The following is a 25,940-nucleotide window of genomic DNA, read 5'->3' as shown; positions in this document are numbered from 1 at the left end:
GACTCGGATCCAACACATTACTTTAACCACCAATGTTGAAATCTCTCGAATATGCCATCTAAGTGGCGCAATGGGACACTTCAAGAGGGATTGTCCAACAGAGGAGAACGACGGTGAATCCGGAGGAGTTTGACCTCATAATGGAAAGAGGCAACGAAGGACCCTACTATAGTATAGGTTCACTTCCAATCGTCAGTATTATGTATGTCTTTTTAAAACATGTTTAGAACTAGTGCAAATTGAGTCTTATCTTTTGCGAGATTTTGTCGGTTAAGGGATCCTCGTGCTGCGTATACTCGTCTTTTGTAGTATACTTTGTTTGCAGCAGTATTCCTGTAGTTACTCTAAAGTACTGTAACTCTGTTAAAAAGTTGCACTGTTGTGTTTTGTCTGTAACTCCTTTATGATCAAATCTAGTGCCTTTATTTCCAAGTGATTCCGATTTCATCATACGATCAGATTCTATTTGATCCTCACAATACCAGTTTCGTGCGTAAATATTTTTCTCCGAAATCATCTTTCTAACGAAACTATCACTTCAGAACTCCGAAATACTCATGCGTAGAGTACCTCATGTTTCTTACCCTTTCTAAAGAAACCTCAGCAAACCTCCCCGAAGTACCACTCATGCAGTATGTCAAGTTCAATCCAATGACCCACATGTTCAATCTTAATTATATACGACTCGTATACCCAAGATTGTGATTGATGAACCAGGTATGAGTTCTACTATGAACTTCAGGACGGAGACTGCCCAAGACTGAGAGTGATCGTTCTTCCGTGAGAATAAACTTAGAAATACCCATCCTTTCCCTAATTCATGAGTAGTCATACTTTCTTTTAGATCTTCACGACATCTAATCCACCCCAAGGTTTCGACATCATGATCAGTAGGAGTTGGTTAAGTCCACATCGAGCCGACATCAGGTGCTTTGATAAAGCAGTTCGTCCTAACCTCCCTAAACAACGAAGCTCTAGTTATTTACAGCGACGAGTCAAGTACGAACCTTCTCATCATTTCGTGTATGCAAGCTCAGAAGTGGTTACGAAAGGAATATCATGCATTCCTTGCACACATCGTCGATACGAGCCAAGAAGTGAAGGACATTCAGAACATCCCAAAAGTACGCGACTTTCCTAACACCTTTCCAGAAGAACTACCGGGATTACCACCACAACGTCAAGTCGAATTCAGAATCGACTTAGTTCCAGGGGCTACCCCAGTAGCCAAATCACCTTATCGTCTAACTCCAACTAAGATACTGCAACTTCCTAGTGAGCTTAACAAACTCCTCAGAAGAGGATTCTTTGGGCCACAATTCTCACTTGGAGGAGCACCAGACTTGTCTGTAACAAAAAAAGGAGCGTTCCAAAAACTAAAGTAAGCTTGGTGTACCGCACCAATATTATCCCTCTCAAAGGGGATAGAAGATTTCGTGGTGAAAGGCGATGCATCCAACCAAGGGCTTGGTTGCGTTCTTATACAATAGGAAAGGCTACTGCCTATACCTCAAGACAGCTTAAGACGCAAGAAGTTAACTATACAACACATGATCTTGAGTCAGGAGCAATGGTAATTGCTCTGAAGATGTGGAGACACTACTTGTAGGGTACAAGGTGTAATATTCTCACAGACCGCAAAAACACTCAACATACATTCGATAAAGAAGAGTTATCAAACCAGTGAAGTCAAACGAAAGAAGCAAAGTCATATCCCGTTAGTGAAAGGTTTGCTGGAATGCCAAGCGAGCAACCGAGTTCACTTAAGAACATGAGAAACAAATAAAACTTCTATCCGTAGCATGATTATCAATTCTGTTTAAACTCAAATTTCGGGACGAAATTCCCTCTAACGGGGGGATGATGTGACAACCCGATATTTCGAGACAATATGATGGATCACAAGTCAAATTTAGGTCAAAATTTAACTTTCCTAAAATCTTATTTGGGTTAAATAAAGTGGTAGGAATCAGATCAAGGTTTTCATACATATAAAGAACCCAAAAATCCGAGTTATAACGAAGAAGTTATGACCATTCTAAGATTTTCGACAAAACCGGCAACACCGATTAAACAAAAAAACACGAAGTTTCAATACAATAGTTTTTAGCCTTAAGTATCTAAATGAACGTTGTATATAACATTAAACCGTGAGCGTAAATAAAAAGAATGTCCAAATCTGACTTCGTATGAGGAAGTTATGATTTTTCCAAGATCCGGATATAGTAGTAGGCAGCTAAAAACTCGAAATAGAGCTCGAGAGACTTTTGGCCAAAACAAACTAAATGAGAATCGAAGGTCTCAATAATAGTAGCGCAACGGCGAAAAGTCTGATGAAAACGGACATTGGATGAAGAAGTTATGGAATTTTAACGGACTTTTCGTGTCTCGGCCCGTTATAAATAAATAATTAAAAATAAAGTCAAAATTTGCCGATGAAGTCTAAACGAGAGTTGTAGATCATATTTTTAGCTACGCGTGCATATAAAGAACGTCGAAAACGGAGTTCGTATGCGAAAGTTACGAATTTTACAAGTTCGAGGCCCGAAATTCGAGGCTGTCAGGCTTGCCACGACGTGGCACAAGCTTGCCGCGACCCGACAAGTGACTGAGGGCTTCCAATCAATGGAAGAGGATAATTTTGACTCCCCACGACATGGCACACCCCAGAAATGCCCCTATAAATAGATTTCAAGGGCTCCGAGTTCCATTGCTCAGTTCCTTTCTTTCTCGCGCCGAAACTCTGCGTTTAAGCCCCCGAGACCCTCCCACAGCCCCGGTTTTCACCTTCAAGTCCCGAAGGAAGGTTTTGTGTTCCCGAGATTCCCGAGTTTCCCGAGAATCATAACCGATCACAGAACAGCCATGCACTTCGGGTCTACTGTGTGACTGGTCCGCCGCACTGGCCAACAGTCCACCTGGTCCACCCTCCGAGTCTTGCCATATACATCGAGTCTGCAGTGTGATTGGTCCGCCCGCACCGGGCCTTCAATCCACCTGGTCCACTCTCTGAGTCTACAGTATGACTGGTCTGCCCGCACCGGGCCTTCAGTCGGCCTGGTCCACTCTCCGAGCCTCGGCACGTCTGGTCCGCCCTCTTGGGGCCTACAGCCTATCCGGACTGCTCGTTGGGCCTCTGGGACAACCGGTCCGCCCTGGGTATCTTGGCCTACAACACAAAGCAGGACCCGCCTCAACCCAACTCTAATCCAACAACCATGTACACATAAACATACAATCATATAACAATTCACAGTCAACAAACCGATCAAATAGATCACATAGCATATCATCATCCTAACCAGGATACCGACCTAACCGGTCACTAGCATAGCATCACCCTATATCTCAGGATACCGACCTCAACCAGGTCTCTAACATATACCATCCTAACTACCAGGATGCAAACATATCAAAGCAGTAACATAACAACAAATACTCGGATCTCAATCTGATAAAGGGCCGGCCTTGGTGTCGTAGACCCGGTTGATATAGTGAGGATAACTCACCTCGAAACTGCCGACTGAACAGATAACCCAAGCTGCTCCGATCACCGATATGATCTCCACCACTGGCCAACCACCAAAACACTGGACTTAAAACAATATCTATCAATTACCAAAATGCCCCTGAAAGTCAACTGGACAACCCTTGGTCAAAGTCAAAGTCAACCCCTGACTGACTCTACTCGCCGAGTCCCCATGCTCAGAACTTTCCCCAATCCACGACTCAACTCGCCGAGTCACCCCGAGACTCGCCGAGTCCAACAACTTTGAGTCCTTTCACACTCGACTCATCGAGTCATCCTTTGACTCACTGATTTACAGCTCAGCCAGAAGAAAGGATAGGACCTCACGACCAGACTCGTCGAGTCCAAGAACAGACTCGCCGAGTCCAAGGCTATCTTCAACCTACTCGCCGAGTTGTTCTTCCAACTCGCCGAGTTCTAGAACATCCTCAAGCAACTCGCCGAGTACACCCCTGTGACTCGCCGAGTGCCTCTAGATCTCATTCCAAACAGAACCTTCCAGGCCTTGCAATTGTTCCAAAACGTAGATCTAGCCTCCTACAACCCATCCATCACGTAAAGTGGCGAACTTTACGTGAATCCAAAGAGATCTAGGCATTTTACACTCTAGGGTTTGGTTTTGGGACAAGATAGCTTCACCAATCACTTATCAACATGGACTTTATGCGATTTTGGACCATCACTACTCCAGATCTGAGGTAGCATCCTCAGATCCATCTTCCAATCCTAAAATGACCCATGAAATCCTCCAAAAACCCCAAAACAACCACCATGGATGACAATAAGGGAAAAAGGGTTCAAGACAGAGGATTCTTACCCCAAAGATGAGCCTAAACTGATGTAGACTTTAGATCCACAAGCCCTATTGATGCTATCCACGAATTCCTCCAACTTCTCTTCACAAATCCCTTCTTCCAAGCTTCAATCCTCTCAATAATGGAATTTCTCACGATTAGGGTTTTCTCTGGAACTCTCAGGGTAAATAGAGGCTGAAGAGAAGGCATAACATCCTTTAAATAGCGGGCAAACCCCGAAGATTAGGGTTTTCTTCACCCAGCACCAACTCGCCGAGTCCAGCCGCCGACTCGCCGAGTTGGCCACTTAACACGCGACCAAAGTCGCGACTCTACTCGCCGAGTCCACCCATGGACTCGCCGAGTTGCCCTTAAACATTTTCACTTTGAACCCTGAACTTGCACTCCTGAACTCGGGATGTTACAATTTGGACAATTTCTAGCAATGTGTCCAGGTGTTCCATGGTGGAAACATGTTTGTTTCTTCATGTGGAAGTTGTTTCGACCTGTCCCTGATTGCGTGCTCATGCCTTGTCTCGGATTGTACCTACAAGCACACTTACAGCAATCAGACTGTTTCACTTGTTTTGGTGGCTTATATTTACTAACGACAGGTTCATTAGTACAATTAACAGAATTAGAAGCAACATATTCAGAATTCAAAGAGACATTGGTTAGATAATCAACAGAATCAACAGAAATAGAATTATTTATGTTCTCATTGTTCTCATCTTCCACTACTTTACCTGCACATGAAGTAGAAGCATAAGTATCGTTCACCTCAATATTCTCAATTGGGCCAGATTGTTCAGTCTTAACTAAAGCTGGTGTAGGGGGTTGGCTATACTGAGCAGGTGTCTCTACCTCATTGGTTTCAAGGGGCGGGGTATAATTATCGTTGAAGGGAGGTGGAACACTGTGGTACCCTAGACCATTATTCTGATTATCTTTAAATTTTAACTGTTTTTCTATCATGGACACAACTACCTCACTTGACATGGCAAATTTCTTAAAATTAAATTCAACATTTTTATATTTAGCTTTTAATGCATCAAGTTCAGCAATTTACTTTCTTGATTCCTCCCTAAGCTTAATTATGTATTTATTTTGAGCATCTAGTTTTTCTTTAAGAGGCTTGTTTACTTTCTTAATTTCATAAATTTCATTTTTAAAGTAAAAAAATCTCTCTAACTAATAACTCATTATGCTCACAATATTTATTAACTTTAACAGGACTGAGAGCATAGGGTTTCACTTATCTTCTTGGTATTGTTGTAGGAACTCATTATTTACCAGAAAGAATTTGATTGTGTGAATTGATTTTGACCAAAAACCAAGATAATAAATGCCCTTTGACCAAAAACACCAATAGTTTGTTGAATTAATGCTGACCGAGAACCTTGAAAGTCAACCTTTTGTCTGAAATAAAACTTGACCGAAAACTTAGATTCTTGACCGAATACGAGGCTTTTTAACTGAGAACCTTAGCCGAAATCTTACAACCAAAAAACTGAATTGAGGATGCGGAGCCGAGAACACAGATCCATAGCCAAGAACTCTAAGGTTGAGACTGAGAACTCCGAAGTCGAAACCGAGAACTCTGAAGTCGGGACCGAGAACTCCAAAGTCGAAACTAAGAACTCCAAAGACGAGACCGAGAATTGCGAAGTCAAAATCGAGAACTCCGAAGTCGAGACCCTCGAACTCCGAAGTTGAGACCGAGAACTCCAAAGTCAAGTTCGAGGAGTTGCCCTAACCGAGAACTAACAGCTGGTCACCAAGTACTTTCAAACCCTAACTGAGGACTATTGTTGTCCGCCGAGAACTCGCAAGCCCTAACTGAGGACTTGAGTTTGGCGCCGAGAACTCCGAATCTTTGGCCGAGGACTCCCAAAAAATTGCCAAAGACACGAAATTTTTAGATTTTCAAAGCCAAACTTGATCAAACTCTCTAAAATAATGAAGAACACAAAGAACAATGGCAATAATTTCGTCAAAAAGAGTCCAAAAACTTCAAAAACTCCAAGATAAGGTTAATTTTATGCTAATTTCATTGATACTAACGCAAGCTCTGATACCAATTGTAAAACCCAATTTGTATATCAATCTAAAACAACTCAATTGGTGCAGAATCCCAGTCAAGTTGACTAGCAACAAATCAATTAAGAACACGGATGAATAATCTCAATGCACACTATATTCAATAATAATCAAGTACAATGAAATCTCACACACTCTTCATTTTATCTAGCTTCTTCTAAATTCCGAATCAACAACCTTTACAATGAACTGAGGAGCAACTATTTATAGCTAAACCTAAACCCTAATGCAAAGCCCAGACGCAACCGAAATCATGGAGATTTTGGTCTTAGACCGATAACACTAAAATGCCGTAAAAAGCAAAGTATAAACCAATAAATTATGTCCTAACAGATTGAATATGAAAAGGCTGAAGGAACTCGACGAGTTTCTTAGCCAACTCGACGACTTGAGTCGGGTTTTCTCGCTTTCTGGATTCTAAATATACTCGGCGAGTTGATGACATAACTCGACGATTTAGTTAAGGTTTTTCCCGGTTTTCTGTGTTCTGAAGGAACTCGACGAGTTACTAGCTACACCCGACGAGTTGGGTCAACATGGACTGTTGACCTTGACTGTTGACTGTTGACTTTGACTGGGGTTGACCAAGTTTGACTTCTAAGGGTATTTTGGTAATTTAGGACTTGATGGAATTGGTTCAATGATGGTTGTAGGTGTTTGAGTTTGGAGCCGTGTTTCGGGAGTTTGATCTTTTTAGTTCAGTTCGACGTTGTGAGGTGAGTTTTCCTCACTATACTTAAGGGTCGAATGCACCAAGGCCGGCCCATTGGATCTGATATCCTAGTAGTTGTTGATATGTTGAGTATGAGTTAGTTATGCATGCTAGTTTGCTATGCTAGTCTGGTATATCTGTAGGACTACCTGTGATACTGTCTGACTATGTGTATGTGTATTTAGTTGTTACATGTCGACATGTTGTGAGGGTAGGGTTGAGGTTGTACTGCTCCGTGCGGTAACCAAAAAACCCTGGAGTATGCCAGATATGAGCTAAGGGCCAGTAAGAGCATGCCAGACTCATATTGAGGACTCCTAAGCATTCCAGAAGCGAGCTAAGGGCCATAAGAGCATGCCAAAATCGCACTGAGGGCTGATCATTTAGATTCCAGTCCTAGGATTGAAGGGGCAAGCCAGTCATAAGATATAGGCTCAAGAGCAAACCAGACTTATGTTGTGGGCTCGGGAGCAAGCCAGATGTGAGCTGTGGGGCTGAAAGGCAAGCCAGACTCATATTGTGGGCTCAGTGGTAATCTAGTCTGTGAAGCTGTGGACCCATTACATGTTGTTATTATGTGTGTTATTTGTTATGTATCGGTATTTTGGGGGAACTCAATAAGCTTCGGGCTTACAATTTTGGATTTTGTTTTAGGTACTTCGGATGATCGCGGGAATGCGAAGGCTTGATCGTGCACCTCCTCATTTTATGATTTTGATTTTTGGGATATTCTGATATGAAACTATTCTGAAAACATTTTGTAATAAGTAATGGTTTTTGGATGCTTGTAAAAGTTTTAAATTTTTATGAATTTTATGGATGTTACAACTAGCATGTCGTTCTAATATATCAAAACCTCAAATAACAACGTGGTATTTTGGGGTCTACTTCCTGGCTCTGGCTGATCGTACACATCACATCCTCCTTTAGTTTTTTTTTTAAAACTATTTAAAAATCATTTTAAAAATCTTTTTCCTTAGTTTGAGACTAGATTCACACAAGTGTTCCTCCAATTCACTCAAACCAAGACTCTGATACCAACTTGTAACATCCCAAAAATTTCAATAAAATCTAAACTTTTCAGACAACCCCTTTTCTATAGAAGTTTTTACGAAAACCGTTGTTCCCAAAACATTATTTAAAAATCAGAATCTCTTTCAACATACTTTTCAAAACATTTACATTATCAGAGTTTTCCCAGAAATCATAAGTCCAAAATGCGAGGATGTTTACGGTCACGCCTCACCTTGCCACAAACCACTGAAGTACCTGAAACATAATCAAAACTATAAGCCCTGAGCTTAGTGAGTCTTCCCCCAAAATACCACCACATAAACGTAAGAGACATCATCATGCATAAATGAGCCTTCATCCTGACTGGACCGCCTCACAGGGCCTTCATCCTACCTGGATCGCTCTCGAGCCTTCGACATGACTAGACTGCCTCGCAGGGCCTACAGCCTATCCAGACCGCTTGTCGGGCCTTCAGCCTGACTGGACCGCCTCGCAAAACTTGAGTTAAAAGTGTTGCAAGTTATTTAGTATTTTGATGTTCGTTTTCATTTTTAGTTGATGTTCTTGATGTTTGTTCATAGGGAAATATCATATCTGATGTATTATTTTGTTTCATATGGGAAATGTTTAATATCCTTGTGAAACCCGTTTCTAGGTTTATGATGATGGTCGTTATGAGGAAGGTCAAAATATTATCAAGGGAAATAATTGGAAAAGGGTATGTAGAATTTCACATGTTTGAATGGATCTTGCATATTATGACCAGCAACATGGTCACGCACAATGAGAGACGGATGAAGCCAATAGTTATATAACAGTTTTCGTTTAAAATAATTTTAAAGATACTTTGTTTTCCAAGTGGTTTCGGCTTGCAATGGTGTTAGAAGGTAAATTTTTCATGCATCATCCCATATCACATTTCTTGTGAAGATTCAATAAAATAAAAACAAGGTTGTGAAATTTTTGTGATATGCAATGATTCCCCATAAGTTATTCATCATATAAGTGAGATATAGGATTAGGACTTTTCAGTTATATTAGGTAAGTCGAACCATTTTATCAAAATTTTGAACTCATAAGATCAAATAAATTGAACACTATCTTGAGAATTTGTTCATTCATACAAATTTATGAGAGGGTTGCAATTGTTAGATATTTAATTATTACTCTTATAGTCCTTAAGGTCGATTAAACTTCTTTTAGGTCGGATCCAAGGTATACGCTTACTTTATACATCTTCCCTGTATATTGGAATTCATATTTCTTGATTCTAATTGTTTGAATTTTTTGAATTTCAGGGAGTTTGAGGACCTTTTTGACATTGATAGTTTCATTACATCCTTAAGAGGTGAAGTCTATGTGATTAAATAGTTTCCCTTAGGCTTAAAAAGAGGTGTCGAATTAGGAATTGTGCATACCATGCCTTATGTTATTTGGTTTGATATATTCTTTATGGATGTACACAAGGATGCAATTTTGATGAGATAGACTTGACAAAAAATGAGATATGCTTATCCATGGTGGAAAGAAAAGATTATAAATTATGAGTTAAAAATAAAAAAGACATGTTATGCCCTTACACTCTTGAAGAAACTGCACCTACACTTCAACACTCAAGGCATTTGATATTGACTATGACATCGAGATTTATATTGTTGTTGGTGAAATATATTGTGGGAAAAAAATAGATATTTTTTAGGATGTGTATCCGAAACCAGGTGGTATTAAGAATCTTGAAACTTTTTTTGTTGTTACCCTATTCTTATATATAAATAAAGGAGAATATAGTTATGTTGTTCTTCATTTAAGGTCTTTGCAACTTTTTTTGGTCCTGTTCCAAGTCAAATGACCAAATTGCCATTTTCTATATTTTTTATAAATAATTGTCATTTAAAATTTTAGATAGTCATTTACTTGGAACAATCAGATAAAAGGTAATATAGTCATTTTCTTCATGTTCATTGTAAATTAATTAATTTTTTTAACTATAAGTTATCTAAATATAAATAAAGTGCATTATATAAAAGTTTTTCAAAACTGGAGTCTTTCATAATAGCATCCTGCTTTGAAAATCTGTAAAAAAAAAAAAAACATGAGATTTTCATAGTTTTCCAAAGTTGATTGCTATTTTCCACTTGAAATCATGTAAATTGTATTTGGATAACATTGTCATATTTAGGTAGATTCTCCAAAGTACAATGTTGTAAAAGGAAGAAAATGGAAGATGTAGGGTGTTGTACTAAACTCATTATTAGGAGTGTGTTGTTATTTTTTGTATCTAACCTCAATTTTGATATTCACTTGCTTCATTGTTCTAATAACTACTCCTTTTTTGTTATAGGTTCAACTACATCAAAAGGTGGTACATTCATATGTTCAAAACAAATAATAAACTTTTAATTTTGCATATTATGACATTATACTTGTATAATATTGGGTAAATTACATCGTTGGTCCGTCGTATACATGTCAGAAAGTGTGTTTAGTCCCTATTTCCAAAATTTAACCCGGCAGTCCCTCGTTGTTATTTATCTTGCACGGTTAGTCCTTATGCACGTTAACCGTTAAATGCTTCCGTTTAAGCTCCCCATATGCCTTGCACGCAAGGGCATTTTTTTCTTTTCAGGGTTTGTGTCCATTCTTAATGTCGTTGCACCTTAAAATCTTATAAAACACTGCAACCCTCTTTTTCTCTACTACCCTCTCCTTCGTCTCCTCCCCTCGTTCGATCGATTTATTCCAACTAGATAACAATGATCCATATTAAATGCAATTGTGGAGCCACTGCAGTGATTCGTACATCTTAGAGCAAAAGAAACCCTGGGAAACTCTACAATACTTGTACAGTAAAGGTAAGGTTAATGATTTTAATTTCGTTCTTCATCTTCTCTAATTTTGCCCTAATTCGTCATCTACTTTAATTGGTTCAGGGACCATTATGCAAGTTTATAGGATGGGTGAATGATTATGATCAAGACTGTGATTGTATGGCGTTTAGGATGAAACTTGAAGAACAAAATCGCAAATTGAAGCTTTACCTAGTTATTAGTTGGGTTTTTTTTTTGTTTCAGTCCTTATATATAAAGTGTAGGTTTAGTAATGAAGCTGTTAGTATTTTGTTATGTGTATTTTGTATTGTTATTTGTATTATGAAAAAACCTTCAATTCCAATTACAATATGTTGTGTAATCATTATGTGGTGTTATCAATTGGTGTTCAAATTTAATGAAAATGTGGTATTTGTCCTTAGGTTTTTTCAGTTGGTGTTCAAATTTTATGAAAATGTTGTATTGTTATTTGTATTATGAAAAAACCTTCAATTCCAGTTACAATATGTTATGCAATATACCATTCAATACATGTAGCATCCAATATAACAATAAAAAAGGACAAAACTTAAAATATCCAAGATAACCATTTACCATTAACATAAAGGGACATCCAAAATAACAACATAGTGTTATGGCATACAAATAGTTATCCTAGATAGCAACAAAGTATCAAAATACAAATCATAACAACAAAGTAATATGACAATAAATGCCTAACAAAAACATAGTTATCCTTCATGATCATGATACCAAACTACAAATTCTCAAAGAATGGGGCTTTTTCCCTTCTTCCCAACTCCTTTTTTTACACCACCACTACTACCTGCTGCACCTTGACCTGTATTTGCTCCTACACTCTTGTTAACTCCTACATTGCAACTTTTTGCACCTTCTCCTATTGTATTCCCTGCTGCACCTTCTCCTGTTCCATTCCCAGTCTGTGATTGTCCCTTGCAGGTCCTTCCATTATGGCCCATATTTCCACATTTTGTGCATGTTCCAGATTTCCATTTTGTGGACACTCCATCATCTTCTGTTGCAGATCTTCTACTTCTTCTTTTTTGGGTCTGCCAATAGGGACACGATACTTTGGTGGTATCAACTTGGTAGGACATGTGCTTTTTTCCAACAAAAACCTCCCATTAATAGGTTCAACTTTGAAGAAATACATTTCTTTCCAAGTCTTGAGCCAATATGCTGGGTGAACCCATGTCTCAAGTATTCCAACATTTTCATTGTTGAGCCTCATATCCCATATAGCTACTATACTATGTTTGCAGGGTATGCCTGTCAGTTCCCACTTGTTACATGAACAAGTTTGTTGTTCCATATTAACCACACACTGATTAGTACCGTCACTTGTAACCTGGTACTTTCCATTGCCACAGAACACTACCCTACATTGTACTGCCTTTTCTTTAATTTTTTTGAAGGGTCTTAGTGGCTGTAGGAGTTAATGGGTCATTAGCTTTGTCAATTTCTTTTTGAACCATGACAATTTTCCTCGTGATATACTCCCTAATAAACCCCAAGCAACTGATAATTGGCTTATCACGACCCTTCACTATCTTGCTATTCAAACTCTCACACATTTTATTCAACAAAGCATCACAATGTGCCCTCCCTGATAAAACACAACTGTATTAGATTATATTTAAAAATTATACACTTATCAACATAATATTATATACCTGAGAAGTGGGATTTGGACCAGTGCTTAAGTAGAATAGAATTAAGCCAGTCATATGCTTCACTGTTAAGTTTCTTTAGTTCTTCCATGGCACTGTTGAATTGTGGTATGATGGTACATGTTGCACAATTCCAAAGACAATCCTTGAATTCCTTGCCCCTCCATTTACGTTTCATGTTCACATGAAGATGCCTTAGTCAATATCTACGCTCTGCTGCTGGGAAAAGTTTCTCAAGTGCAGGCAATAACCCCTAAATCATCAAAAGAGTGAAGTTGCTTACTGAATTGTAAAACATGCAGGTGAAAATGAATGGAGAACTTTATTTACCTTATGTCTGTCTGATACGAAAGTGAAGTTGGAGTTTGCATACAAACCAAGATCATCTCCTAAGTTAGTTAAAAACCAGGTCCATGAATTAAAGTTCTCTGCTTCAACAACTGTATATGCCAAAGGGTATGTGCAATTGTTCCCATCTAAACCCTGAATTATAATGTCAAACATGGTAATAAGCAAAAAATTAACTATGGTCAAACACTAATGAAATACTAAAATATGATTATGCACATACCATTGCTGTCAGGATCATACTATAGTATGGAGCCTTCATGAATGCACCATCAAGCCCTAGTAAATCTCTTTTCTCTGCTGCAAATCCACTTTTTAGTGGACCAAGACAAATGTATACTCGTTCAATTACCCTGGTCTCAGATGCATAACATGGTTCACTTTGCACTTGAAGTTTGACTGTGGTGTTTGGATTTCTACTCTGCACCTCCTGTAAGTAGTCTCTTAGACACAAGTACTGAGCAGCAAAATCTCCCCTAATTGATTCCAGGGCTTTCGTTTTCGCCCTATGAACTTTCATGTCTGACAATCCAACTTGGTATTTCTTCTCAAGCATCTCACGTAATGCTCTAAGTGGTATTTCTGGGTTTAACTCCATTGTATCAATAATCTGCTTAGAGAGAAACTTGTAGTTGCATGCCCTAATTTTCCTTGTTTGAAGACATGTATGTTGCTTTTCATAGGTCTTAACAGTCTAATTAATGTCTTTTTTCCACTTACTCACTAGTAGGACCCATGGGCATTTATGAATAGAACCATCTTTGACTTTCTTTTTCTTTTGACTTGGTCCCACTTTGTCATTACTTTTGCTGGTCCCACCTGTTTCTAATATCCCAAGGTTATCTACTTGGAATAAATCGATCGAACGAGGGGAGGGGAGGAAACGAAGGAGAGGATAGCAGAGGAAAAGAAGGTTGCAGTGTTTTATAGACATTAAGAATGGACACAAACCCTGAAAAGACGAAAATGCCCCTGCGTGCAAGGCACGTGGGAAGCTTAAACCGAAGCATTTAACGGTTAACGTGCATAGGGATTAATCATGCAAGATAAATAACAACGAGGGGCTGTCCGAATTAAATTTTGTAAATAGGGACTAAACATGTTTTCTGACATGTGCATGAGGGACCAACGGTGTAAGTTACCCTATAATATTTTTACTCTTTTTCAAAAAAAAAAAATTGTGGGTCTTGCTAAAGATGGCCCTTACACCTTCCTAGTATATATATAGGTGAGCATTAATTTACAATGGTGTAAAAAAAACATTTTTTAAAGTTTTTTTTGGGTGCTACTAATAAGACACCCTATCATCATTTTTATAAAAAGTCAACCTATAATGAATTATTTGTAATCAGTTTTTTCGGAAAACAATGTAATTTCAACCAATAAAAATATTTCAAAAATTAATTAGAATTGTCTAAATGGTAAAATGCGGTGTCTATTTAGCGAACTTTTTTTTATAATAAAATTTTTAAAAACGGATTTTAACTAAAAAAAAAAAGATTAATCTTCTTTCGAAATCCATAAGTGAGTTTGTCGGTCTTCAGAAACCATTAAACTTGGAACTGATTGGTGAGGCTTTTTTAGTGGTTTAATGTTTATGGATAAACCTGGTGTGGGTGGACCATTTTGTTATCTTCCACCAAAATTGTCTCATCTTTCTGAATTTTCTCAGCCACAATTCTTACAATCTCCAAATCCATTTATGCATTCCAATCAAATGTCTAATCTTCTTCAACGATTCATCGATCAAATGGAAGATTCAACTACCCCAAAAGAAACTGATTCATCCAACAATTTCTTCAATTTCCTCAGCTCTGATGTAACCGAACTCATCTTAGCTCGCCTCCCAGTTCGTTCAATCATCCGTTGCTCCGCTGTCTGCAAGCTATGGCACTCGATCATCACCGCCCCGTTGTTCTCCGCCTCCGCTGCAGCACCCCCCTGGTTCTTCCTCTACGGCCAAAACAACATTTTCGTGAAAAACAATCAAGCGTTCGCATTCGACCCTGATTCGAACGAGTGGATCAAGCTCCCAACAACTCTGTTTCCCGTTTCAATTTCGCAGGAATCATCCTTCATCGGTTCCGGTGGGTTTTTCTTCAACACCACCGCTAATAATTTCAGTTTTGCCCCAATTTTGATACCCTCATGGCGAGAAACAACACCTCTGAAATTCTCCCGTTTAAACCCTCTAGTAGGTGTTATCAGTTCTGAGTTTTCATCGAATTCGAATCAAAACAATCGATTTGAACAGAAATTGAATTTGCCCAACATTATTGTTGTGGGTGGTGTTAGATTCATTGGTGGTTTGGTTGATATTGAAGATAATTTAGCGGTTGAAATTTATAACCCAACTTTAGATTCGTGGGATCTTTGTCCACCGTTGCCGGCGGATTTCCGGTCAGGCAACTCTTCACAATCACTGTCTTCCGCTTTTTTCAAATCGAAATTCTACGTATTCGGTATACATTCATGTTTCATTTCATCCTTCGATTTAAGCAATCGAGTTTGGAGTGAAGTTCAAACACTCCGCCCACCAGGTGTGATCACATCATTCCTAATATCTTGCCGGAATCAGCTTATGTTGGCCGGATTATGCAACAATCCTCATGGACCTTCGTTTAATCTATGGGGAATTGACGAATTAACAATGGAGTTTAGTGAAGTTGCGATTATGCCTCCTGATTTGCTCAACTGTTTGTTTGATAGCGATGAAGATGATAGATTTGCTAGCTTGAAATGTGTTGGAGTTGGGAAATACATCTTTGTGTTTAATGAAGAACATCGCCGGAATTACCCTGCTTGTGTATGTGAAGTTAGCTCTGATTCCAAGCAGTGTAGATGGAGGAGGATCCCTGATTTGCCTGAACCGGTGAATAGGTTTCATAAGGTCATCAGTTTTTGCTCAACTATTTCACTTCGCTGGATTCTTGATGGTGAAGTTGCTTAGAATATATTTTATTTTTTATTTTTACGTTATATATTATGGGATATAGTAACTGAGTGGATAACAATGTTGTATAAGCAATACTCAAAATAACTAAATACCCATTAGCCAATAATCTATGCTTAGTGTCTAAATCCGATCAATGCATGTTTCAATGCTTTTGGTCAAATCCGATCAATACATGTTTCGTGGTCATACAGATTTAGGTTGTGTTTGGCGCTCCACAGCTAGCTGATAAGCTAGCTTATTTTTTTGAGTTTTTTTTTTATGTTGTCGTGTTTGGTAAGCTAAAAAATAGCTGATAAGCTAACTTTTTGAAAAACTACTTAGACTAGCTTTTTAGGAGCTTTTTTAAAATTTTCCAAAAATCACTCTTTAATTAATTATAGAAACACATATTCTTACATGTCCTTTTATGTAGTTTTATATATTTCAGCTAGTTTTACCAAACGTTATTTTTTATCAGCTAGCTTTTTATTTAACAGCTAGCTTTTCAGCCATAAGCTAGCTTTTTAGCTAACAGCTAGCTTTTCAGCTAGTCCGCCAAACACAGCCTTAACAAAATGCTAACCACATCAGTAACTCTATGTTTGACGGACTAGCTAAAAAGCTAGCTAATGGCTGAAAAGCTAGCTGTTAAATAAAAAGCTAGTTGATAGCTGAAAAGCTAGTTGATAGCTGAAAAGCTAGCTGATAAAAAATAACGTTTGTTAAAACTAGCTGAAAAGCTAGCTAAAATATATAAAATTACATAAAAGAACATGTAAGAATATGTGTTTCTATAATTAATTAAGGGGTGTATTTGGAAAATTTTAAAAAAGCTCCTAAAAAGCTAGTCTAAGTAGCTTTTCAAAAAGCTAGCTTATCAGCTACTTTTTGGCTTATCAAACACGACAACATAAAAAAAGCTCGAAAAATAAGCTAGCTTATCAGCTAGCTGTGGCACGCCAAACACAGCAAAAAAAGTTGCGCTTTTTTCGGTTCATAACTAGACCTATATCAAATTATCATAAAAGAAACAATCTAAGTCACCAAGTGTAACGATTCAAAATCAGCAAAAAAGAACAATAAATAACAATCTAAGTGCAAAGGGAGGTGATTTTGCCACTGAAATATTTTATCCATCCACATAAACATTAAGTGTATCGACACTAATGTCCTTAATTTTAATTTAGAGAGAGAAAAAAAATCTTATGCATTTGTTTCCAAAAGATACACGACACTCATTCCTTCTTTATTCCTTATACACTTCTTTCACTTCTGCAGATTCAGGCGTAGATTCAGGCGTTATTACCCTCCAAATGAAAAAACGCAATCATCTCCAAATCGATTTCTAACCATTGATACACTCAATTGTTTATACCCACATCCGCTTTCAGTCGATTAAACTAGGGCATGAATCGATTAATTTGCATCAAAGGTGTGAAATTAAGTTTATATTAATCAGAGCTCAAATCAACTATAAAATTACTTTTTTGTGGTGTGTGATTTCTTCATTTATTCTTTTAGTTTTGAGATTTTTGTATGTTTTTATGGGTATGCAGTTTCTTTATGTGTTTTTTCTTATAATTCTTAAATGAGCTTGCAATGCTTTTCATTTTGGTATTGTAATCATCATTTTTGGGGCAAACTGCAAACATCATCAGATGAAAATTGAAAGATTATGGAATCTGAAAGTCAAAATCAAAAAGTCAAAGTCGATGAAGTAATTAACAGTCAAAATTGATTTTGTTTTAGATGCTAAAACTAACCATGAAGTAAGATGTATTTGTTTTATGTATGTTAAAAGGAATGATGACACAAAGTAATCAAAAGCCAAAATTATTTTTGTAGATGGAAAAATACAGTGAAGAATTGAAAAGGCTAAATACATAGTTGTGGTTTGATTTGGCTTTGCCGATGAAGAAATGTATTGTTTTAGTGATGAAAGTGATATATTTAGAAAAGAGATACCGTGATAGAGAATGTGTTATGAGAGGATTTTTCTCTCTTTATTAATCTAAATAAAATTTAAATTAGTTGAAGGGTATAATAGTCCAAACATTTATTTTTAAGTGGATGGATCAAAAAAGTCCTTGGAAATATAGCTTCCAAGTGGAAATGAACACATGGACCTAAATATTTTGATATTTATATGTCTCATACTCTCATTCTCATTGGCAACAATCTAGGTACTTATAGATTACAATGAAGGTTCTTATATTACCAGTAAAACTATATCAAACATATATAAGGAAAGTTAGAACTAGTAAAACCTAGATCTTAAGGTACATGTACACTTAAGTAAGTTTTGATCATTTATGTTGCCTTGTTAGAGTATGTTAATGCGTAAAAAACCCAACAAATATTGCATATCCTCACCAAAATATTTCATACCCTGCAAATAGGTCGTCGTGACATGTGAGGATAAAATTAAGATGCATTGAACTTCTTTATCTTAAAAAATATAATTTGTATATTAGAAAAATCACTTTTCTAGTTTTTGGCCAGGTCAACCAGCCACCATCTCACCAATCTTCTAAAATATTATGAAAAATCAAACTTAATACCTAAAAAACCAAAACCTTCAATAAAACTTAATCTCAGGAAAACATCATGCAACCATTATTAATCTTTCAAAAATATTGTACAGTCTAATGGTCCGTTTCACCATATGCTTCTCTTTCATCTCATCCTCTTTATTAGACGTGTGAGTATCAGGTCGTTTGAGTGTCTTATCCAATTTGCATAAATGGTATGTGCATAAGTTTTCCATGCAGAGGAAGAGATGAAAAAAAATAAGACCCCTATGTTGTACCGTATGATAGACCAAACACATAAGTAAATATTTTCCATCAATATTAGATTTATCACCATTTGTCGAAGAAGATTCTAGATTCAAACATTTTTTTAGTTCATCATCAAATAGAAAAACTAACCATGATCCATCACACAAAACCCCTAAAATAGATTCAAAATATTTTATTTTCTCAAATCTAATTTTCAATTCAACAAAGTCGTATTCACTAGAACGATAAAATAATCGATCTAAATATTTCTTAAGAACATTTGTGTTCTCTTTTAGTATTTGAAGTTTCATCAACATCAACAAGTGATTGTTATCTATGAAAGAGAACATGTTAATCAATAATCTAACAATTTCAAAAGTTATTGTTGTATATGGGTTGTTTGACGGAGAAGGATAATCGGGTAATGAAGGGCAATATGGTGGTGAGGGGCAACCTAGTGGCGAAGGTCTGGTGAAAATGATGAGGCTAAGAAACGTGATAAAGTTGTGGTGATATATAGTAGAGTAAGATAGCTATTAGTGGAGGTACTTTTTCGTTAATGTTCTCCTATAAGTTATGAAAATAATAGCCCCATGTGCTGAATTGTTGTATTGTATGCTTGTGCAATTTCATGTAAGGATATGTATCTTATGAATCATAAATAATGACTCATGTTTTGGTTTACTTAGATAATGTTGGGCGAGTTTATGTTTTTTCAAATATTTGTTTGTATTTTATAAATATGTAATGAATGGTATAATTTATGTTTTGAGGTTAAGTTATTAAATTACAATAACTATCTTTTGTAATACATAATAGGAGTTCAAAAAGACATCTTTATTTACATGTCATTGTGGGCATTTGTTTCTATGGACAATGTAGGTTCATGTATAAGCAATTGTGTGTATGGTTTGAGTTCACCATATTAATCAAGTTTCAATTTCTTGGTTTTAGTAAATAACACATGATCATGCTTGTCTTCAGTTGTAGATTTCTAAACGATTTTTCTTTGAATCTGGTGTTGGTTTGAATTTGGACATTGGTGGTGGTACTGGACCAAAATGTTCTTAATCTTAAAGAGGGAAATGAATGTTTTATATGAAAAAACAAAAAACAAAATATTCTCGTGTACAAGGCACATGAGACTTGAGAGCTCTTAGTGATTCTAGGTTTGAATTTGTCCCTTTATCTTCTGTGTCTATGTTTCAAAATGGTCATACCAAAAACTAAATTACTCTAATTTTATTTGTTATCTTTTATGAGAAATTAAATATTCTCTCATTTTTTGTTCCTACTTTTCTTTCTATCTATTTAAAGCATCCATAATTGTGAGTTCAATGAGAGAGTTGAATGGGGTGACAAGTCTATGGCAGTGTTTGTTTTTTGTCTACAGATCTGCGAGGCCTCTTCTGTCTGCGCCGCGCAGACCACGCGCAGACATTAGCCTTCGCAGACTGTTTGTTTTTTTGAAGACTGCAGACCTAAAAATGTCTGCGCGCCCTCTTCTTGGTGCAGATATGGACCAAAGTCTTCTAACATCTTCAGACATCTTCTAGCCTAAAAAAACATATATATCTTTATTTTTTTCAAGTTTTTTTTTAATTTATATTTTTTCTAACTTTATTAATGATAACAATTTGAAAAAAAAAAACTACAAAACTTTAAAAAAAAAAAAAGAAAAAAAAAACTTTTGACGATACAAACATGATATTTTTGACAAATTTATAAATAAAGATTAATTACAATAATAGTCGTTAAATTTGTTTATATAAATGTGAAAAAAAATCATAATATATTCTTATATTTTTTTGCCAAATTTTGTAAAACATTATTTAATACAATATCGTCAATTTCTCAAGAAAATATTTATGGTACGTTTTTAATGGATTTAATTGAAAAAATCGAAGTTTATTTCCATCAATTTATGTATCAAATTCTTTGCTCACTAATTATAATGGTTAATTATAATTTTGCAACCAAAGTTGTTGGTTTTTATCAAATATATATGCTAATTCATACCATTTTTAATTTTATTTTTTATACAATAATACATAAAAGTTGATCTAGATTCGTTAATTATTCATAACAAAATCATAAAAATATTAAAAAATCACTTTAAAGTTTTAAAAAATAAGTTTTTTAGATTTCAGTTTATTTTAGTAGCCCGCAAATGTTAAAAAAACAAACAGTCTTCCTTTTTCAGACTGCAGACGTTTGGTCCACCTCTTCTACTGCAGAGGTCTACAGATGTGGTCCGCAGACTGCAGACATTTTGCCTCAGAAAAAACAAACAGCACCTATGTGTCATTTAATAGATAAAACTCTACTATTGTGAGATGTCACATTGGCATTCAATGGATTTGGAGTTCAATGATCATTGAACTTTTCAATGGGAAAAAGAAAATTTTAATTCATAAATATTTACTATAAATTACATTTTGTAACATTCTATTGAACTTTGTAGAGTTCAATGTATTATAGAAAAAAAATGATAGAGTTGTATGGATTGAAGAAAGAATGCATTAAACTCTATGGAGTTCAATGGATTGTGAATGCTTTTAAGATGATGACAAATATATAAATTTAACATTCTAATCAATTTATCACCATCTAAAATAGATAGAAGGATAACATAAGTAAAAAATAAGATCATTTCAACCGGTCAAACCAAATCTCTTTGCATCCGTTTTATAGGTACAATTAATATTCAATATCAATATCAATAAATATAAACCAAGATGAGTCGTTTCACCAGGATTTCATGCCTTAAATTGGTCAAACGAAGCTTAAACCCAAATTCAAACCCAAGACTCGCATCCGGATCTTAATTCTACTATTACAGTCGTTTACCTTATGCCAAGGCAATGGGGTAGACAAGTCTATTCAGATGGAGCTTAACCTATTCATATAGAGAAAAGTCATAAAGGTATCTGGTCGAAATTGCGTCCAGATTCATTCGCTTCCCCATCCCCGCCTCCCTCCCTATATGATAATTCATAATTTTCTGTATTTTTCTCGAGAGAAAGAGAGAGATGGAAACAAGTTGCAGAAAGAAAAAAGAAGACGATTTTCATGTTCTTCATAAAGTTCCTTCTGGAGATGGTCCATATGTTAAAGCTAAGCACACTCAGGTTCTTCTTCTCCGCATATATACTTTATACAGAAATCTGAAAAACTCAGACATTCATCGTAACTGTTAAATTATACAGATTCAACTCGTTTTTGGAATCCTTTTGAGTTGTGATTTTTATTTCGAACGAGCAAAGTTGAAGGATCGAGATTTCGAAAATGATCAAATATCCCGCTGAATCTGAGGAAATTGATCCTCAGTTCATGAAAATCGCTTGTTTAATATAGCTAGTACTCATGTACAGTATGTATTTCAATTGTGTCGATCCAACTATGCTCAATTAACTCGAAGAACCGTTTTAATCAAGCGATCAAATCATGTTGAGAGCTGAACTTGAGGAAAAATCTATAGTATATGAAAAATAACTTGTTCCATAATCACAGTTTTGTCATGTTGAATACATTTTTAACATTAATTTTCCGATTCGAGAAATGATCGTTTTGACCTTAGTTACATGGCTTTTAGCAATCCATTTCCAGCCGATATTATTTTTTTCGAACTGATAGATTGTTGCTTAGGGATCCCAAGGTTTTTAACCAAGAATGATAACCTATAGTTAATTAATCAGGTGTTCAAAATTTTAATCTAAAACTATAAATCAAATGAAATTTGGAACCCTAACTATGGACTATAACAAAAATACATAATGATAACCCATAGTTTTCAACTCAACCATCGTATATATTTAAATAATTATAAATTACTTTTTGGTTTGAAAATAATGAAGTACAGCTGGTAGAAAAAGATCCAGAGGGAGCAATTATATGGTTTTGGAAGGCGATAAATGGAGGAGATAGAGTGGAGAGTGCACTAAAAGACATGGCTGTTGTTATGAAGCAGTTGGATAGAACTGAAGAAGCCATTGAAGCCATTAAGTCCTTCAGATGCCTTTGCTCCAAACATTCCCAGCCATCTCTTGATAATCTCCTGATCGACTTATACAAGGTACTACGTACAACCTTTTCATGCACACAGTACCTACCTCCAATGCATTTGCAAATTAAAATTTAAGACCCACAAATGGCTCATTAACTATCTCTTCATACCTGGTCCCACAATCAAGTGGTAATTAAGAAGAAAATAATTCATAGTTTGATTGATTTTAAAATCTAATTTATTGAATGCTGATATATGTGAATGAATTAATAAAATCTACCAACAGAAATGTGGTAGATTCGATGAAGAAATAGGGTTATTGAAGCAAAAGCTTAGGGTGATTTATAGAGGAGAAGCTTTTAATGGAAAACCTACAAAAACTGCTCGATCCCATGGCAAGAAATTTCAGGTCTCGGTTAAACAAGAAACTGCCAAGATTCTGGTACGTAATAATTAATCCCTTAAAACCCCATCCCTACTATTCTTTTATTTTATTTTATTTTTTTGAAATTATTTTTCATAATTGTATGTTTTTTAATTATTTGTGTTTGCTGTTAGTCTGTTACTCATAGTACTTTCAATAAAAATTAGCTTTATAAGTATTTTGTTTCTAAGTTTTATGTGGGGGAAGACAAAAATGTGTTGTTTCACACGTTTTCAACCTAAATTCCATTTTCTTTATTGTGTATTTATTGTTGTATTATCATTCTATTTTGATTTTTTATTATAAAATTTTCTATCTAAATATATTCATGTACATTATGTAAGGTGGTAATGCAATCTAAGATACTTCTAATTAGGTTATAGCACGTGCAAACCACGATTACAAAAATAATTAATTTTTTATAGTAAAGCATATAATTATTAATCAATTATTTTCAATAAGTTATTAATTAAACGTCATTTTGTAGGATTTTAAATATAGAAATACACTTAATTGTCGGCAATCATAACCAAAACTTATTTAAGACGAATTTAAATGTCACATAAAAATCAAGGATCAAATAAATAATTGTCTAACTTATTATTAACATCAATACTTTTAAAAAAATAAAAAATGATGAGAAAATGACAAATGTCATTTTTATACCGCATTTGAAAAGAAAACATAAATTATGAAAAAAAAACGGCAAATAACACTAATAACTATTCTTTTATTATTATTGACCCGTTTATAACTCATGAGACTCACGGTTATAAAATTAATTAAAGTTTTATAGTAAAAACTCGAAATTATTAATCATTTATTTCAAATAAATTATTATTATTATTATTTTTGAATTTTTTTTTTGAAATTATTTTAAATAAATTATTAATTAACAGATACTTTCTAGTTATATAAATTTATAATCGTTGATTTAAATAAATATATGAAATTATATCACCTTATTATTATTATTATTATTATTATTATTATTATTATTATTATATATATATATATATATATATATATATATATATATATATATATATATTAATTTTATTTTAGTTTTTATTCTAATGTTATTAGTTTAATGTAGTTAAAGTGTGAAATTTAAAATTTAAAATGAAGAATCAATTATTGATTTAATATAATTAGTGTGAGAAATTTTAAATGGAGAGTTAATAGGTTGATATATGGCATGATATGTAGCATATAATATTAATGATGATTTCTAATATTATGACACTTTTCCATAGAAAAATAAACCTATTTATTTCTATTTATTTATTAGAACAGAAAGGAGATATAAAAAGATTTCTTTCTAAACATATACCCATATATTACTTGTAGAACTATTTTATTGTTTTTCATTTTTCAACGTGCTTTTAAATTAGCATTATCTAATCCAAACATCTAATTACAGTTAAGCCATACACATCTTTATAACTCGTTTTTACAAGTCACCTTGATATTTTATATGTGATGTATATTTTATCCTATGTTATATAAATAAATATTGGATCTATAAATCGTTTTTTTAATGTTATCGGCGATAATTTTTGCGGAAAAGATATTATTATAAGTGAAAAAAATATACTATGATATGTAAAATGAAAGTAAATAATACCAAATAGCTTATAGTCTAGCATTGTCAGGAGTAAGTAAAAATATGTCCCTTAACCAAAGGTTAAGAGTTCAAGTCTCGCTGGATTCGAAATAAATAATTTAGAAGTGTTGTAAAAATGTGAATCTTTTCTTACCATTCTAAAAAAATGAAATTAAGTAATACATAAGTATCCACTTTTTGCTAAAAAAAACTGAGGTCAAAAGGCGTTTAAAGTGTATTTAAATTAACACAATCTCTTAAATTTATTTATTCAAAGATTTAGATTAGATTATAATTGTAGTTTTCGCATTCATATTAATTAATTAGGTTAACGCATTAAAGTGTAGCATGCTCTAATTAATTTATTTATTATAAAATCTTATTTTCATCTTTATGTATTATGTATTTGTTGTATTTTTTCAAAGTACATTATCCCAATAAAAAAAATCATGTAATTGGTAGATTTTTCAATGTATTTATAGAAAAAAAAAATGTAATATTATAATTAAATTAAATGTAAATAAGATGCTCTAATACAAATAAATAAAAGTACATCGTTTTTTAGGTGGTATGGAATGAGTTAATGACATTTTAGATTTTTTGGGTGGGTTATCACTTAACAGGGTAATTTGGGATGGGCCTATATGCAAAAATCAAACTTCATGGCAGCAGAGGTTGTGTACAAGAAAGCCCAAATGATCGACCCTGATGCAAACAAGGCTTGTAACTTGGGTCTCTGTCTAATGAAACAGGCCCGTTACAAAGAGGCCCAACTCAGCCTCTTTGACATTCTTAGCGGTAGGTTTCCTGGAGCCGACGATTCCAAGGCCTGTGCCCGGGCTCAACAACTATTGACCGAGTTGAAAACATGTCGGCAACCACCTTCTGGTTTGCCGGAGAACCTCCTGGGTTTGGATCTAGATGATGAGTTTGTTACTGACCTTGAACGATTAATAAACGTATGGGCCCCTTATAAATCAAAAAGGTTGCCTATATTTGAAGAAATTGACCAATTTAGGGATCAATTGGCTTTCTAGAATTTTCGAAATTTCTTTTATTCTTTTTGAGATTTGTTATGTGATATAATGGAGGCATGATTGTGTATATATCATTGTAAACTAGATGTAAAACTCATGTATTACATTGATTAATTAAAAAAAATCTAAATATAAA

General features: G+C 35.0%; 2 protein-coding genes across 2 annotated transcripts; both read left to right on the top strand.

Moving 5' to 3' along the window:
• Window positions 1-14,583: 14,583 nt before the first annotated feature.
• LOC111901563 (F-box/kelch-repeat protein At3g24760) lies at window positions 14,584-16,078 on the top strand. Its single transcript, XM_023897431.3, has one exon. The coding sequence runs from the start codon at window positions 14,608-14,610 to the stop codon at window positions 15,964-15,966; it is 1,359 nt and encodes a 452-aa protein (XP_023753199.1). The 5' UTR covers window positions 14,584-14,607; the 3' UTR covers window positions 15,967-16,078.
• A 5,458-nt stretch (window positions 16,079-21,536) lies between these two features.
• On the top strand, window positions 21,537-25,940 carry LOC111901564 (protein SULFUR DEFICIENCY-INDUCED 1). The gene is made up of 4 exons (XM_023897432.3): window positions 21,537-21,862; window positions 22,594-22,806; window positions 23,024-23,179; window positions 25,391-25,940. Exons 1-4 carry the CDS (start codon window positions 21,764-21,766, stop codon window positions 25,802-25,804), a joined length of 882 nt encoding a protein of 293 aa, XP_023753200.1. The 5' UTR covers window positions 21,537-21,763; the 3' UTR covers window positions 25,805-25,940.

The sequence above is a fragment of the Lactuca sativa genome, chromosome 5, assembly GCF_002870075.4.
Source record: "Lactuca sativa cultivar Salinas chromosome 5, Lsat_Salinas_v11, whole genome shotgun sequence".
Classification (NCBI taxonomy): domain Eukaryota; kingdom Viridiplantae; phylum Streptophyta; class Magnoliopsida; order Asterales; family Asteraceae; genus Lactuca; species Lactuca sativa.
This window is presented reverse-complemented; position numbering and strand designations above follow the sequence as displayed.